General features: G+C 37.3%; 2 protein-coding genes across 2 annotated transcripts in view; both read right to left on the bottom strand.

Moving 5' to 3' along the window:
- LOC134676356 (AT-rich interactive domain-containing protein 5B-like) overlaps window positions 1-15,281 on the bottom strand; it is an 81,549-nt gene extending 66,268 nt beyond the window's left edge. The window contains exon 1 of the mRNA XM_063534713.1: window positions 14,673-15,281. Coding sequence (XP_063390783.1) covers window positions 14,673-14,693 — 21 coding nt within the window. The 5' untranslated portion in view covers window positions 14,694-15,281. The remainder of the gene's footprint in view (window positions 1-14,672) is intronic.
- LOC134676438 (zinc finger protein 808-like) overlaps window positions 1-16,063 on the bottom strand; it is a 359,726-nt gene that overhangs the window by 83,768 nt on the left and 259,895 nt on the right. The gene's annotated exons all lie outside the window — the stretch shown is intronic.

Here is a 16,063-nt window from a genome sequence, read left to right as displayed (position 1 = left end):
AATTGGAATGGGTTGACAGCCGCCATTAAATTGGAAAATGTCTGGTAGTTCAAATGAATGCCTCCATTAAATTGGAATGGGTCGACAGCCGCCATTAAATTGGAAAATGTCTGGTAGTTCAAATGAATACCTCCATTAAATTGGAATGGGTTGACAGCCGCCATTAAATTGGAAAATGTCTGGTAGTTCAAATGAATGCCTCCATTAAATTGGAATGGGTTGACAGCCGCCATTAAATTGGAAAATGTCTGGTAGTTCAAATGAATGCCTCCATTAAATTGGAATGGGTTGACAGCCGCCATTAAATTGGAAAATGTCTGGTAGTTCAAATGAATGCCTCCATTAGATTGGAATGGGTTGACAGCCGCCATTAAATTGGAAAATGTCTGGTAGTTCAAATGAATGCCTCCATTAAATTGGAATGGGTTGACAGCCGCCATTAAATTGGAAAATGTCTGGTAGTTCAAATGAATGCCTCCATTAAATTGGAATGGGTTGACAGCCGCCATTAAATTGGAAAATGTCTGGTAGTTCAAATGAATACCTCCATTAGATTGGAATGGGTTGACAGCCGCCATTAAATTGGAAAATGTCTGGTAGTTCAAATGAATGCCTCCATTAAATTGGAATGGGTTGACAGCCGCCATTAAATTGGAAAATGTCTGGTAGTTCAAATGAATGCCTCCATTAAATTGGAACGGGTTGACAGCCGCCATTAAATTGGAAAATGTCTGGTAGTTCAAATGAATGCCTCCATTAAATTGGAATGGGTTGACAGCCGCCATTAAATTGGAAAATGTCTGGTAGTTCAAATGAATGCCTCCATTAAATTGGAATTGGTTGACAGCCCCCATTAAATTGGAAAAGGTCTGGTAGTTCAAATGAATGCCTCCATTAAATTGGAATGGGTTGACAGCCGCCATTAAATTGGAAAATGTCTGGTAGTTCAAATGAATGCCTCCATTAAATTGGAATTGGTTGACAGCCCCCATTAAATTGGAAAAGGTCTGGTAGTTCAGATGAATACCTCCATTAAATTGGAACAGGTTGACAACCTTCATTAAATTGAGAACAGTCTGATGGGTCACCTATTGGTTACCAACAAATTTGATATTTCAGGTTGCATTAAAGTGATTACATAGATATCATGATCAACAACCATCGCTGACCCTGGAAGGGTTAGATTTGGAAGGCGACCGAAGTTCCATCGGCAGCAAATGGGAGAGATGGAAGAGGTCATTGTTCATAATATCTGAACGCGGCGGACGTCACTGATAAATTACATATACGAGGATAAAAACAAGGAAACCTAGATTAGAAACAAGAAGACGAAGAAGTTAATGCTATTTACAATAGAGTCAATAGAAATAATAAAATATACGGTACCTACAGAACTAAAAGGGAAGGGACACACATCAATAATAATATAAACTCTTGTGGACGTTGTGGAAATAAATGTTGAAGTTTGAATTCAGACAGCTCTAGCAGGTTGTAAGGGAGGAGTTTTGATCGTTCTGTGTAGAGTGTAATATCATTGTTTAGTACTTATGTTGGCCCTATATGAATGAGTGAAATGTTTCAAATTTAGTCATTTAGGATGGAGACAAAGGACTTTCAAGAAAGTCTCATGGAGTACCTAATGTACCTATTAAGATATAAATTATATTATATTAGCGTATTAATGTATGTAGGTACAGCCTCATTCATCCACAGAAAAAAAAACTGTTCATTAGATGGCAGAACAGGAACAAACTTCCATCGATTGATAGACTTAAAAGCACTGATGTTGATCTGGATGTGCGTGAGCGAAGATACAAAAAGAAAAGGGGTAAGAGTATGAGTCTAGCTGAAAGAGATAGAGTATATATGTTAAGAATATGGATAAAGGAAATAAATTCAGATCGAACTACAACCCAACACCTCATACTGTACAGAGTTTTAATAGAGGTGATGTATCTGTGGAGAATTATGTAACAGGGCAGATACTCAGAAGGAATATGGTTCATCTGAAAAGTGGGAAGATGTTCAGAGGAACGATCAGGAAGAAGGAACTAATAGAGAACACAATGATAGTGATAATGAGCGAATGTAGCTGTGATTTAATGTGCCATGATTTGGTTATTTGTTTCTGGGTTGTGGTTGTAATGCTGTTAATTAGTATGTACTTTCATACTTTATAAATATAATATGTACCTGATTTATCTGTTTCAAAAGTACATATAATATGTTTCGTTACTGTTTAATTTGGAAGACTGATTCTAGTATTGTACCTAGTAATATATTTGCTGTGGTCATAAAGCTCTTGTTGTTAATTATCTAATTTAACTTCAAGGGAGGGATGTAGTGTATGCGATAATGCGAGTAGCTTAAATAGCATACATACGCCGTCTCGTGTGTCCTTGTGTTGGCTGCAATGCCATAAAAAAGTAACTGTCACTGTCTATGGTACGATGGCCGCGGGCTGTACGATTGCTGTTGTGGAAGTGAAGTTATATTGTGTTTGCGAGGGCATTGCCGAGCCGGTGTTTATGTTTAGGTGTTACATAGTTACATAACTACTAATTTAACAAACACTATAATATCGTTTCTGGGTCGTTGCTGGATCTAAATTGTTACTGGAGAGATCCTTTTTAATAACTGACATCCATGTAGTAAGGGGTCTGCCACTGCCACGAGGATATGGTCCCGATATGAGGCTCATAATTAAATAATAACAATAAATGTAATCTAGGTAAAGTGACAACCCTAGCGTGAAACCCTATTCTCGTAATGTAACTAGAACTACGTGGGCGGGGGCCGCGCGGCAGCGACTGAAAACCCTACGGAAGGGTTTATTTTGTGGGTTCTGTATATAATAACTAGTGGCTCTGTGGGTTATTAATGTTATAGGGATGTTTCCTGTACTTAAAATAAATTATTTCAAACCGTGCACGAAATAAAGCACCAGATAATTATTAGAAAAACATAGATTGCAGCTATTTTTAAACAAAATTTGTATTTAATAAATCGGATTGAAATATAAAAAGTAGGCGAGTTTACCGTGACGTCACTATATTCGTTTTTAGGGTTCCGTACCCAAAGGGTAAAACGGGACCCTATTACTAAGACTTCGCTGTCCGTCCGTCCGTCCGTCTGTCCGTCTGTCACCAGGCTGTATCTCACGAACCGTGATAGCTATTAGACACTTGAAATTTTCACAGATGATGTATATCTGTTGCCGCTATGACAACAAATACTAAAAACAGAATAAAATAAAGATTTAAATGGGGCTCCCATACAACAAACGTGATTTTTGACCAAAGTTAAGCAACGTCGGGAGTGGTCAGTACTTGGATGGGTGACCGTTTTTTTTTGCATTATGGTACGGAACCCTTCGTGCGCGAGTCCGACACGCACTTGCCCGGTTTTTTTTTTACATGTCACACAGATCAACCTAGCTCCAAACTAAGCAAAGCTTGTACTATGGGTGCTAGGCGACGATATACATACTTATATAGATAAATACATACTTATAGGTATACATACAAAACACCCATGACTCAGGAACAAATTCCATTCGTTTTGGCAGTTCTAAAAAACCGGGCAAGTGCGAGTCGGACTCGCGCACGAAGGGTTCCGTACCATAAAGTAAAAAAAAAACGGAAAAAAATGCAAAAAGAAAACCGTCACCCATCCAAGTACTGACCACGCCCGACGTTGCTTAACTTTGGTCAAAAATCACGTTTGTTGTATGGGAGCCCCATTTAAATCTTTATTTTATTCTGTTTTTAGTATTTGTTGTTATAGCGGCAACAGAAATACATCATCTGTGAAAATTTCAACTGACTAGCTATCACGGTTCGTGAGATACAGCCTGGTGACAGACAGACGGACGGACGGACGGACGGACGGACGGGCAGCGAAGTCTTAGTAATAGGGTTCCGTTTTACCCTTTGGGTACGGAACCCTAAAAAGAAGCTGATTTGATTAGTAGGAATGTAGCCTATTATCAGGCGTGGCTCACTCCGCGATTTCGTCGCTTTGCTACGCTACAGGTAGCTAAAACTCCATCCGTTCGACCCCAATTTTGGGGTTAGCCATAAGCCGCGCGTGGCGCTGTCGCCACCTAGCGGCCATATCTGTGCTGATCGTGACAGACGCGTTTTGTTAGAGAGTGAGTCTTCTGTACCTAGTACTATTATTTATTCTGTGCCTATTATATAACATTTTAACCTTTTGAACGCCACAGACGGCAATTGACGTCAACGCAAAATAACGACGCCAAAGACTGCATTAAAGACGTCGATCGTTTTTTCGTGATTTGATGAGACTAGGCCAATGGTATGGTGCAATCTTTTGGCCTAATCTCGAGTAGATAGCGTTAAGGTGGCCACTGACGAGCCTTCCAACAGTCCAAATAGCGTGGCTGCAATCCAAAATCGGTCCGTGAATGTCAGTGGCCGCCTTTACTTTTTGATATAAACAAATTGTACACATAACAGTGAAGGAATAAGGATCAAAGTCAAATGGCGTTCTAAATTAAATTGTAATCTTCTGTCGAAAGAAGACAGTAATATTGTGGCTATATAATTTAACATTGGCAATAACTCTCTAATCTCTCTATGCACTCCAGTGGCGGCGCGTCTAGGATGTTCGTAGGCAAGCCGTAGCTGAGTTGCCCTTCCTTTTCCTCATAAGCTTAAAGAAATGGCCCAAGAGCCTGAATATCAGACAAGCCGATGGGAAACGAGTTCTATGGGCGCTCCACCACTGATACATTCTATTCTCTTCTATTCTGTGGGCAATACTGAAAGTTTTTGGATTCTGATAAATGAGACAACTTATTATTTCTATGTGGCCAGTTCCACGAATTTTCAGTATGCCCTAACTAGTAACAGTTTTAAATCTTGCATATTCATTCATTCATTTACATCAATTACATGAACAACCGATTTTATTACACATCAGTTATCCTCTTAAAGATACATATAATTTAGTTACACGATTATTCGATTTATTTAATATTCTAAGTACTTTCATTACCAACGCAAATTAAGTCTCAAGTGTAAATTATGTACTGTTTTGTTTACATTAAAATAAAAGCAATTTGACTGTAATTATGTCCTTAACCGTTTCGACGCCGTGTCAAACACAAAAGCTGTCACGCGGACGCCATGTCACCAAAACTGAAATTGAACTTTATGCATATGCACGTAGGTCTATGTTTGTGACCGATTAATCAGTCTTTGGCGTTGAACCTGCGGTGCGGATATATCGGTCATTGGCGTCCAAAAGGTTAACAAAGGCTTCCTCTATAATTCGTTTTTTAGCATTAGAAAGAAGGTAAGCAATCTTGACATGTCTTTTAATTGAAATAACGCTTTTTTAAAATCAGTAACTATTACTTATGAAAGCAGAATAATTACATATCCCATACCCCCAGTGTAAGTAAAAAAACCGGATAAGTGCGAGTCGGACTCGCCCACCGAGGGTTCCGCACTTTTTAGTATTTGTTGTTATAACGGCAACAGAAATACATCATCTGTGAAAATTTCAACTGTCTAGCTATCACGGTTCATGAGATACAGGCTGGTGATATACAGAAGGAAAGCAGTCATAGTAATAGGGTCCCGTTTTTACCCTTTGGGTACGGAACCCTAAAAATTATACCTTTGGTTAACTCACAGAAATAGCGATAACGGCTGTTGCTTACCGGTCCTGAATGTTCCATCGCAGCCATCTTGAAAAATACGCTAAACGTCAAATATAACGAAATAAATACTACTTTTGTCAGGCGAATTAATTTGTTAAACTAACAATACTTTTAAGAATACCTACTTTTAACTTGGATACGTAAACATACTAAAAATATAGTTAAGTTTTTTTTTGTCTATGATATGTCCTCATTACTGAGTCTAGGCGCGTTTTTCGTGTACTAACTCGCTGGCCAGTGACGTTTAAAAATAAAAAATTGAGTAAAACGGTCAACGAGTTGCGTTATGAGTAGTGATGTGACCAAGTCGGTAGGGTTTATCGATTTTTGTCGATTGAGAAATTACCTCCTTTTTTTGGAAAACTTATGATTTTTTTAAATTAATATTAATTGTTGATATTTTAATTAAATAATATTTGACTATAAAAGATTGTTTGTGGTTTACAAACATATTAATTACATTTTGTTTATTTTAACATTGTTACACAATACAGGAAAGTACAAATAGCATATTCAATGCCAGAAGACATTCTCTCCCAATCAACCATTGGGAGGCTTTTAGTAAATTTTCTCATTTTGGAGCTTGGAGCACTAATGTTTTATAGGTATTTTAAAAAAAGGAGCGTTTTTACTTTTTATAGCGCACCCTTAGATATTATTGTTATTTAACTAATAATTACATAATTCGAGTTCCTACTAATACGTGAAAAAGCAATCAATTTGATTAAAATTGTAGATAACGTATGATAGAATTTCAAAGCCTATACAGATATTAATTGTACATATACGTCTTACATGTACGTAATGAATTATTATTGATTGTTGTAGAGCAGCGCAGTAGTAAAAGCTACTAAGAAACATAAACCTATTCGAGGAAAACTTATATTTTAACTGTTCCTAATAAAAATACATATAAATGGAAAAGATTTATACGTCAAACACCGGATAAACATACACGTGCTCGTTGTAACGTACAGATCCTTATGAGAGACGGCACACCGCTTGCGTAGGCGTGCCGCGTGCTTTAGCCTTACTGGGCTTACTGTATAAGAAACTCCAAAAAAAATCCTATATCAAATAAAACAAAAGTCTAGGACCAATTCCTATGTATTCATTGTGATGCAGTGGGCCACAAAGTGTATCTCGTGGTATATTATGTGACGTCCCATGGATAAAGGTACCTTATGGCGGTTGGCGCTTACGCTATTATTAACGCCGCTCCAATATTATTGCGGCGCTATGCGAAGTAAGCGCCAGCCGCCATAAGGTACCTTTTGCCGTGGAACGTCACATATCAGTAATCAGGTCAGGAAAAACCTGATATAACCTATTTATAATTAATCATTTAGCGGCGTGCAAAGTCCGTGGAATGGGTCTGTTTTATTAAATAACGAGAATGGAATCTTTTTTAAATATGACGGTGACAAACAAGTAAAAGACCCGCCTACGGGAAGCGGGTGTAATGTAGCTTATGGACGCTTGTCAATTCAGTAGTAACACTAGAGACACAAATCACTGTTTTTTTTATGATATAGGAGGAAAACGAGCAGACGGATCACCTGATGGTAAGCGATTACCGCCGCCCATGGACACCCGCAACACCAGAAGGGTTGCAAGCGCGTTGCCGGCCTTTAAGATGGGAGTACGCTCTTGTCTTGAAGGTTTGAAGGTCGTATCGGTATCATAAATAACGAAAATAAACAGACACATGGCATTAAAAAAAAGTAATTACAATACCCGGGTGTCACATGGGTGTTCTATGTCAAACCCGGTACTTCAGGAGTCACCAAAATGTCCCAAATACGTTTATTGATGGGAATATTTGTCAAGTAACGAAACAAGGATGCACCGATCGTGTTATGACCTCACCGTTATGATGCAGGCGTGCGAGAGAGATAGCTAAGTGTTTTCACTCTGCCCCATTCATTCTTACTATTCTTAGGGTAGAATGTTCATTGTTCATTTATTTCAACAAGTATTTTTAACTTTATTTCCGATTCTATACAGTACAGTACTCCTGACGTTTATTTATTTTAACTTTATTGCACAAAGATAAACAATTATGTACCAATGGCGGACTTAATGCTAACAGGCATTCTCTACCTGTCAACCATGGGATAAAGTGTATTTATCCATGAATTCGTTTTTTTTATTAGGCACTTAATATGGCTATTTTATGTGGTAGCAGTTTTGTATTAAACAACATTCCTTTAAAAACAATTTCGTGCTGCATATAATAAATAAATTATTATAATACACAAGCGTGAGAATAAATATCAATAATATTTTTACTAAGTATATGTGACGTCCCACGCGTAAAGGTACCTTATGACGGTTGGCGCTTACGACGCGTAGCAGCCACATCGTATTCGTAAGCGCCAGCCGCCATAAGGCACCTTTTCTCGTGGAACGTCACATATGTTAACAAGAAGCCAAAGTTAATTTGGTAAATTATATTAAATACGATTAGAATTAAGCACACGACATAAACAAACTACTAATAAGCTTTGTATTTATTTATATTTCAGATACTGAAACAACAACAACAGTCAATAATTTACCACTAATTTTGTAAAAATAATGTATTAAAATGTCAGTTTTGACAAATTGGGACAATCAAACTGTCATTTTAATAATAACCAGGTGTTATGTGCGACAAACTTCATCATCTGTCAAGTGTCGATTTAAATCATTGATGACGTCACATATAACCAGTCACATTCTAGTTCTACAAACAGGGGTGACGTCACTCGCTCACAGATACGGCTTTGTCTTTGATAATATTGTCATGGGTGTCATTAGCATGGACTATTTAAAACAATTGTCCTTTCACTGATAAAAAAAAGTTAAAATCGTTCGAATTTAAATTGTAGCGAGTCATAAAAATAATTTAACGGTTAATCTCAAGTATTTTTTGAGACTTGCGCGACGATGATGTTTCGGAGAGCCTAGGTCTCAATTTTGAAGCGCTAACGGTACCGGGCAGCGGTCACTATAGCCGATAATATTCTTTAATTAAATATACCCTTTTAATTTAACGGAAATAGCCCATTTGAGATGGCTGGTGGCTAAAAGCGTTCAGTCTATGGCGCTGGCATCTTCTGCATTGCATAATATATAATTCACTGTGTTAGCCGGAGGCTGATTCTTATTTAACTACTTGTAACGGTTTTGATCTTATTTAGATACGACCTTGAAGATCGGTCACGCGGGTTGATGCATGCGAAAGTTCATCCCATACAGTGCATCGTTGGGATTTCTAGTATACGCTAGTGGACGGAATAGCCCCTAGGACGGAATTAGCCAAATTGACCTTACAAGTAATTGTTACTATGATTGACCATTTCTAAGTCATACTGCAAAGGTCCATATCCACAACATGAGTAGGTCAGTCAATTTATTTGTGTATCTCCGTATCAAAAATATGGGGCATTATCTATGAAAAGGGACCTTATTAACGATGGCGCTTACGCCGCACAGCGTCGCGCGGCATTGTATTTATATCGGAGCATCGTTAATAATGGCGGAAGCGCCATCGACAATAAGGTCCCTTTTCATAGATAACGTCTCATATAGTGACTAATACCTTTGTACTTAACGTTAAACTCTACATCGTCACAATTACACAGATGTCATATACCGCGACGTCAATCTGTATTCTATCTTACGTCAATAATACGAAAGTCGATTTTCACTTGGCTTTTCAGAGTTATATTAAATTGGACATCGATTAGTAATTAAGACAGATAATAATAAGACATCCTAATTAGCGGTGGAAAACGTTGTTTTAATAGTACGTGTGTCGTTTATGTAATTACAATTAAGATTCACACATAGGCATTTGTGACCTTATCCATGAGAAGGCACCCTATCGTCGTAGGCGCTTACGCCATTATTAACGATGTTCTGGTATAAATACAAGGCCGCGCGACGCTGTGCGGCGTAAGCGCCATCGACAATAAGATCCCTTTTCACAGATAATGCTCCATTTAGCTAATTATACCTACTTTGCAACTCTATCTAAAGAAACACCTTGAAGTTCTTTGACGGATGTCAATTTGGAAATAAAACAATTAATTTAAAAAAAGGATAAAAGCGTCCAAACTACTACATACGCCCACTCCATTCTTACACAGTTATGTAAATCGTATAAAAAGTGACTTTAGGCCGTTTGGCGCTTAAGTCGTTTTGTTTCACGTTTGTATTGAAGCATGACGAATAATGGCGTAAGTGACAATCACCACAAAGTCCCTTTTTATACTGAGTGGCACATATTTTTATGAATGTGAATACCTTAGTATTTGACAGATTTCACCTGTGCCCTTTGAACTGACCTTAAACAGCTGTTTAGTATACGTATGATGTATTGACTAAAGAAAAAAGATGGGAATGGCCATTTACCTTATTTAAATATACCTATATTAACATAAAAAAATATTTCATAAAGAGTATGGAAGAGCATTTGTATTTTTGACTCTAGTACCTATTGCATGTTGGCACTTAGTCATTATAGATAGTGACGAATTTTTAGTCACTTTTCCACCTGAATATGTGACGTTCCACGAGAAAAGGTGCCTTATGACTTATGGCGGCTGGCGCTTACGATGTTATTTACGACGCTCCGATATACGAATTCGCTGCTACGCGTCGTAAGCGCCAACCGCCATAAGGTACCTTTACGCGTGGGACGTCATATATGTTTTTGCGTAATTTTTTTTACTGTAATTCAACAAAAGAGGATATTATCGACGGGGAAACTCGTCCCTCTCTGTCCCTGTGCACTTATTAGAAAGAGACGGTGTTCGTGCTAGCCCTGCAGACAAACATTTTCGCAAACTAAGGAACGGTGACGTCACAGCCACACGCGCGTACAGCGGCTGCGTTTTTTATAAATAGCGCTCTATTATTGGCCTTTATGGGTTAATGATTACACACATATTTAGCCACCGCGTTGGTATGGATAAACAGACGGACAATGCGTTTATTCATTATATTCGGACTAATGTCCGTTAGTAAGGACATGTATATTTTAAAGGTATGTATTTATACTCTGTATCTTTAGGTACTTAAATAAAAGTAAATAGATAATGTGTACATTTTCGGGTACCGTAAAACGGGGTGAGTAGGTTTCGCGGGGAGAGTTGGGTATGAATGGGGAGAGAAGGTTTGAGAGGGGGGTGAGAAGGGATTTTAAGGCTACTGCTACAAAAATAATGTATTCCAATTTAAAATGGGGCTGTAGTAATACGCATAATAAAAAAATCGATCCAACAATCTTCCAAAATCACCTTTTGTATGAAAAACCCTCTCACCCCAAATACGAGGCACTACGGGATGAGGTGGGTTTTCCTCTTTATCGTTAAAAGTTATGAAATGGAACTACCCAAAATAAAATACAAACGTCCGAACCACTTATTATATACACCATTCAGTTTTCACATATAAAAATAAAATTTTATCGAGGTTTGAAAGTCAAATTTCACCCAATTCACCCCATTTTAGGGTAGTAGTAACATTTATTGATTAACCAACCAAATACAAAACCACTGCATCTTTCACTGAACGACCTGACTTTAACCTACATTATTTGATCGTGTAATGTTTTCATCTACCCTCAACTGGCTTAAAAAGCCATTTGAGGGTATATTTTGTTTACTCTTTGTTAAATACCTAAAGATAAGTAATTGGATGAATAGAGACGATTTTTTGTAATATTGTATTGTAATATTATACATTTATAAACAAACTTATAATTATAACACAAATATAAAACATAAAAAAGATAAGTTATAAATAGCCAGTACCTATTAGATAAGTAGTTTATGAAGAACGTTTAAAAAACCGCTCGTTTTAACCGCCGGTTTCTTTTCAGCCGTCATGTTACGCTACGTCTTACGTAGGCGAACAACGCGCGAACGCGGCGCGGCGCGGCGCGGCGAAATCAATCCTTTGATGCCCATAGAAGTGTCCTACGTAAGCGATCTCGTTGCGAACGCGGTGCGGCGCGATTTGCACGCGAATGTCAGGCGGCGCGGCGTTCGCGCGTTGTTCGCCTACGTAAGACGTAGCGTAAGCCTTTTTATCAATACCAGGCGGGGCTCACTTAGCGATTTCGTCACTTTGCTACAGGTAGCTAAAAGTACATCCGTTCAACCCCAATTTTGGGGTTTGCCATAAGCCGCGCGTGGCGCTGTCGCCACCTAGCGGCCATATCTGTCCTGATCGTAACTGACGCGTTTTGTTAGAGAGTGAGTCTTCTGTACCTAGTGCTATTATTTATTCTGTGTCAATACGAGCGCACAATTTTATTCAAGTTTATTATCATTCACAATTCAATCATAAACGTACAAAACCTGTTATTGTAATAATATGTGACGTTATCTTTGAAAAGGTACCTTAATGGTGACGGCGCTTACGCCATTATTAACAGTGATTCGATATAAATACAATACCGCGCGAGGCTGTGCGGCGTAAGCGCCATCGACAATACGGTCCCTTTTCATAGATAATATTACTATTACAATTCATAATATGAATTCTTTACCTAAGACACGACGTTTGATCAGTGTTGCCAATTTGGCATAAATGATGCCAGATCTGGCATATTTTCACTCGCTTTGGCACCAAAATTTTCCATTTAGCATCTGGCATAGTTTTTAGCATAATTTACTCTAAGCCAAGTTTGTACCAACTTGGCAGCAACAATATGCGCCATCGCCTTATGTGGTTCATATGAATTTTGACTTTTGTGGACGGATGGACGTCGACGGTTTATATAAAGTTGGTCAAGCAGATCTTGTCAGTAGAAAAAAGGCGGCAAATTTGAAAAATGTATGTGGTTTAAGTGTCTAATTTCAAGTGACATTTTAGCATATTTCTAAAATCTTTGGCATAATCTAGACATTAGTCTAGCATTTTTTCAAAATACCAGTTGGCAACACTGCGTTTGATGTTAGAACGGAGTGTTTTATTATTTCTTATTAACACCAGTCCAGTGTTGCCAGATGGTCACAAAAGTCACATTTTTCGTGAATTTTGGCCTTCTCGCGTGACATGTGCGTGACTTTCGATCATGAGGCAATTTTTGTGACTTTTTAAGCTAGTCGAATTTTGGACAAGTTTAATTCTGCAATTCGTATTATTTAGGAACGCAGTGAACGCACCCAAGTTGACACTTTCACTGGCACTTTGACGTTACATCCACCATCACGTTTATTATAATAGTCGTGGCAAAATGAGACTTGTTACCTTGACATGACGGTGTTATTTAGTTTGATAGTATACCTAGTAGTTATCTATACGCCTCTGGCGGCCTCTGATTCGATTCAGATTGGCGAAAATTTGACTAATCTGAATACGCCTTAAATCGGAGATTGACGCCAATTTTATTTCTGATCAAATCAGTCGATTTGTTCATCCCGTCTGGATACCGCTTAAAGGCTCTCGTGATTGTTCAAAAACTGATAAGAAAGTTGCATTTTATCCACATGTGAGGCAAAGTAATCAAGTGCAAATTTTGCTGGTAGAATTGATTATTTTCAGGAACAAAAATATCAATAGAATTATGGTGATATTAATATTAGTACCCCTAAATTGAAAAAATGCCCCAAAAAGAAAATACTGGCGTCACAAATTGGTATTCTTGCGCCCGTACTCCGTTTTATCGGTAATATCGGTCATAATCGGCGATTTAATTCGGCGAGCCAAATTGGCGTTTGCGTCCGCACGTCCTGATTCGATCGGGCAATTTAATCAGATTGGCGAAAAATTGACTAGTCTGGATACGCCTTAAAATTCATGAAATCGATCACAAATAGCATTAAGTATGAAAATGTGTGTTTCAAAAAGAAAAATCATATAAAGTTAGTAGATTTTTTATGAAATATATACTTGGTCAAGCAAACCTTGTCAGTAGAAAAAGGCGCGAAATTCAAATTTTCTATGAAACGCTATCCCTTCGCGCCTACATTTTTCAAATTTGCCGCCTTTTTCTACTGACAAGGTCTGCTTGACCAAGTATATTATTTTCTGAATCTGAAAATCGATTTAAAGTTGGTCAAGCAGATCTTGTCAGTAGAAAAAGGCGTCAAATTTGAAAAATGTAGGTGCAAAGGGATATCGTTCATAGAAAATTTGAACTTCGCGGCTTTTTGTACTGACAAGATTTGCTTGACCAGCTATACCTACCGATACAATACAATAATATAAAAATGTGACTTAAGCAGCAAAATCGTGACTTTTAGGGAAACGAAACGTAACTTAGGACTCCAGAGCCCTGGCAACACTGCACCAGTCTGCGGATAGATTATATTATTATTAACTGAGGCGTGAACGATCAATGCGCCACGATTCACGAAGGACACGGCCATTGGAAAAGTAAAACCATTACTAATGAGAAATCATTAATTACTTTAATATTGGCAACCATTCCCACGATATATCATTTCATGTTTACATTTTCGTTTGTAATGTCACGTACTCATGTAGTTTACATAATATGTATATGCTAATTCGCTAATAAATAACAAGATAAACTGCTAAACAATCATTTTGCACAAAAATAACGAAATATCAAAACATCGATATCGATAATCGGCCGGCGTGATCACAACACTAGCGGTGATACGGAGAACAGCGGCGGGGTTCGAGTCGACTATAATTACTCTTTAATGCCATAATGCCAACCCTATTTCACTTTAGGGTTTAAAAAAAACAATCGATCCCAAAATCAAATCAATTGTGATGTTTTTTTTTATAACTAAGTAAGTAGGCATATGACGTAAGCAAGGTAATGAAAATGGAACGCTGCCATTTTTTTTAATTCATAGACAAAATTATTAATGCTTATGTTTAAAACGGACACATAAATTCTATCGGCTTTCATTCTATCAAGGTTAAATCAAATTGTAATTAATATCGATAATTGTTTTAGCAACCGGACATCATCGATTCGAGTTAAAAAAGTAAACGTTTCACTCACCTTAAACGAGGGTTTATCCATTTTTGCAAATCCAGACAAATGACAAATCACTAGCACATCACAAATCGGAGAAAGTTAATTAGTCACAACACAATAATTAGCTTTCCATTACCACATGAGCTTAAAATATGCACTAATTTTAAACACAGTAAGTACTAACGGTTTATCAACCCCTTATTTTTAGCACAACACTACACCAAACCTGTTCACTATACGCTAGATCGATTTCAGATAATTTCAAATAACAAATAACAATACTGAATACGGTGGCATAATGTCACAATCTGTCTTTAAAAAAAAAACTACGCCATGACTACGTAATCGGTGCGCGTACTTTTAATTGTTATATCGTGTTTGTATAACAAATGGTTGTTTGTAAATTCTAATTATGATTATTGGAGACAATAAAAACAATATGGCGATGGGTTAACAAAAATATCCGAAACACGCGCGCTTCGCTTCCGCTGCGGCAGGGACGCGGCCATCTTTGAGCGGGCTCGGGCCGTATCTGTTCGAAATGCTCCGTATTTTCTTGCCCGCTCGCACGATCCTAGGGCTACCACTGGCGTTTTTGGAAACAAAGCCGTTTATTTTTTTTAATTATTATAACCATTTTCAGTTTAGATGTTTGATATGCCTTTTATTTCATGTAGAAAAGTATGCGTAAATTATTAATGATCTGTATAAATTAAAATGGATATTTTTTATTAAGTATTACGTAAGACCCGCGTCAAGGACTGAAAATAAATTAGTTTTGTGCCTATTTTCTAACTTCTACTAAATATGTATAATAAATCAATCTTTATAAATTTAACAAACAATAACCTAATCGGAGTAAAAAAAATTAGCTTTACATACATATTTGACATTTTCCCTAAAATATGCCATACAAAAAATTACGGTTTTGCGGTTTCTAAATTTTCTAATAGTAGGCATTAGGTTGATAAAACATTTCTATTCATCTTTCCTTTGTTCTACTAGTTCATTATCCTACTGCAGAAAAAAGTTGGTAAAATTTTTTTTCACGATACTAATAATGTGCACGTAAATAAATAAATAAACTTAATGTAGGTATTGATTAACTTCTTGAAATATATATTAATACCTAAATTTATAAAGTAATTCTTTAACACCTATCATACCATTGTTGCTATCAGAAATTCCAAATAAAAAACATATTTCAATCAATCACTTTGCAAAAATCAATCCGAATTGAACATCATTCAATAATTTTAATCTTAACCCGTCGATAGAAGATGGCGGCCCTGCGCCAACCCACACAGCCACACGTACATGTATACATTTTTTACGTAAATATAAATGATTGGCACAGTAAACGGATGGACGTGAGATTCTTTTAAAACTGTCCAAATTACACAGTTTACGAATGC

Source organism: Cydia fagiglandana, chromosome 24 (assembly GCF_963556715.1).
Source record: "Cydia fagiglandana chromosome 24, ilCydFagi1.1, whole genome shotgun sequence".
Taxonomy (NCBI): Eukaryota; Metazoa; Arthropoda; class Insecta; order Lepidoptera; family Tortricidae; genus Cydia; species Cydia fagiglandana.
The sequence above is the reverse complement of the archived record's forward strand: the minus strand, read 5'-3'. Positions and strand labels throughout refer to the sequence as shown.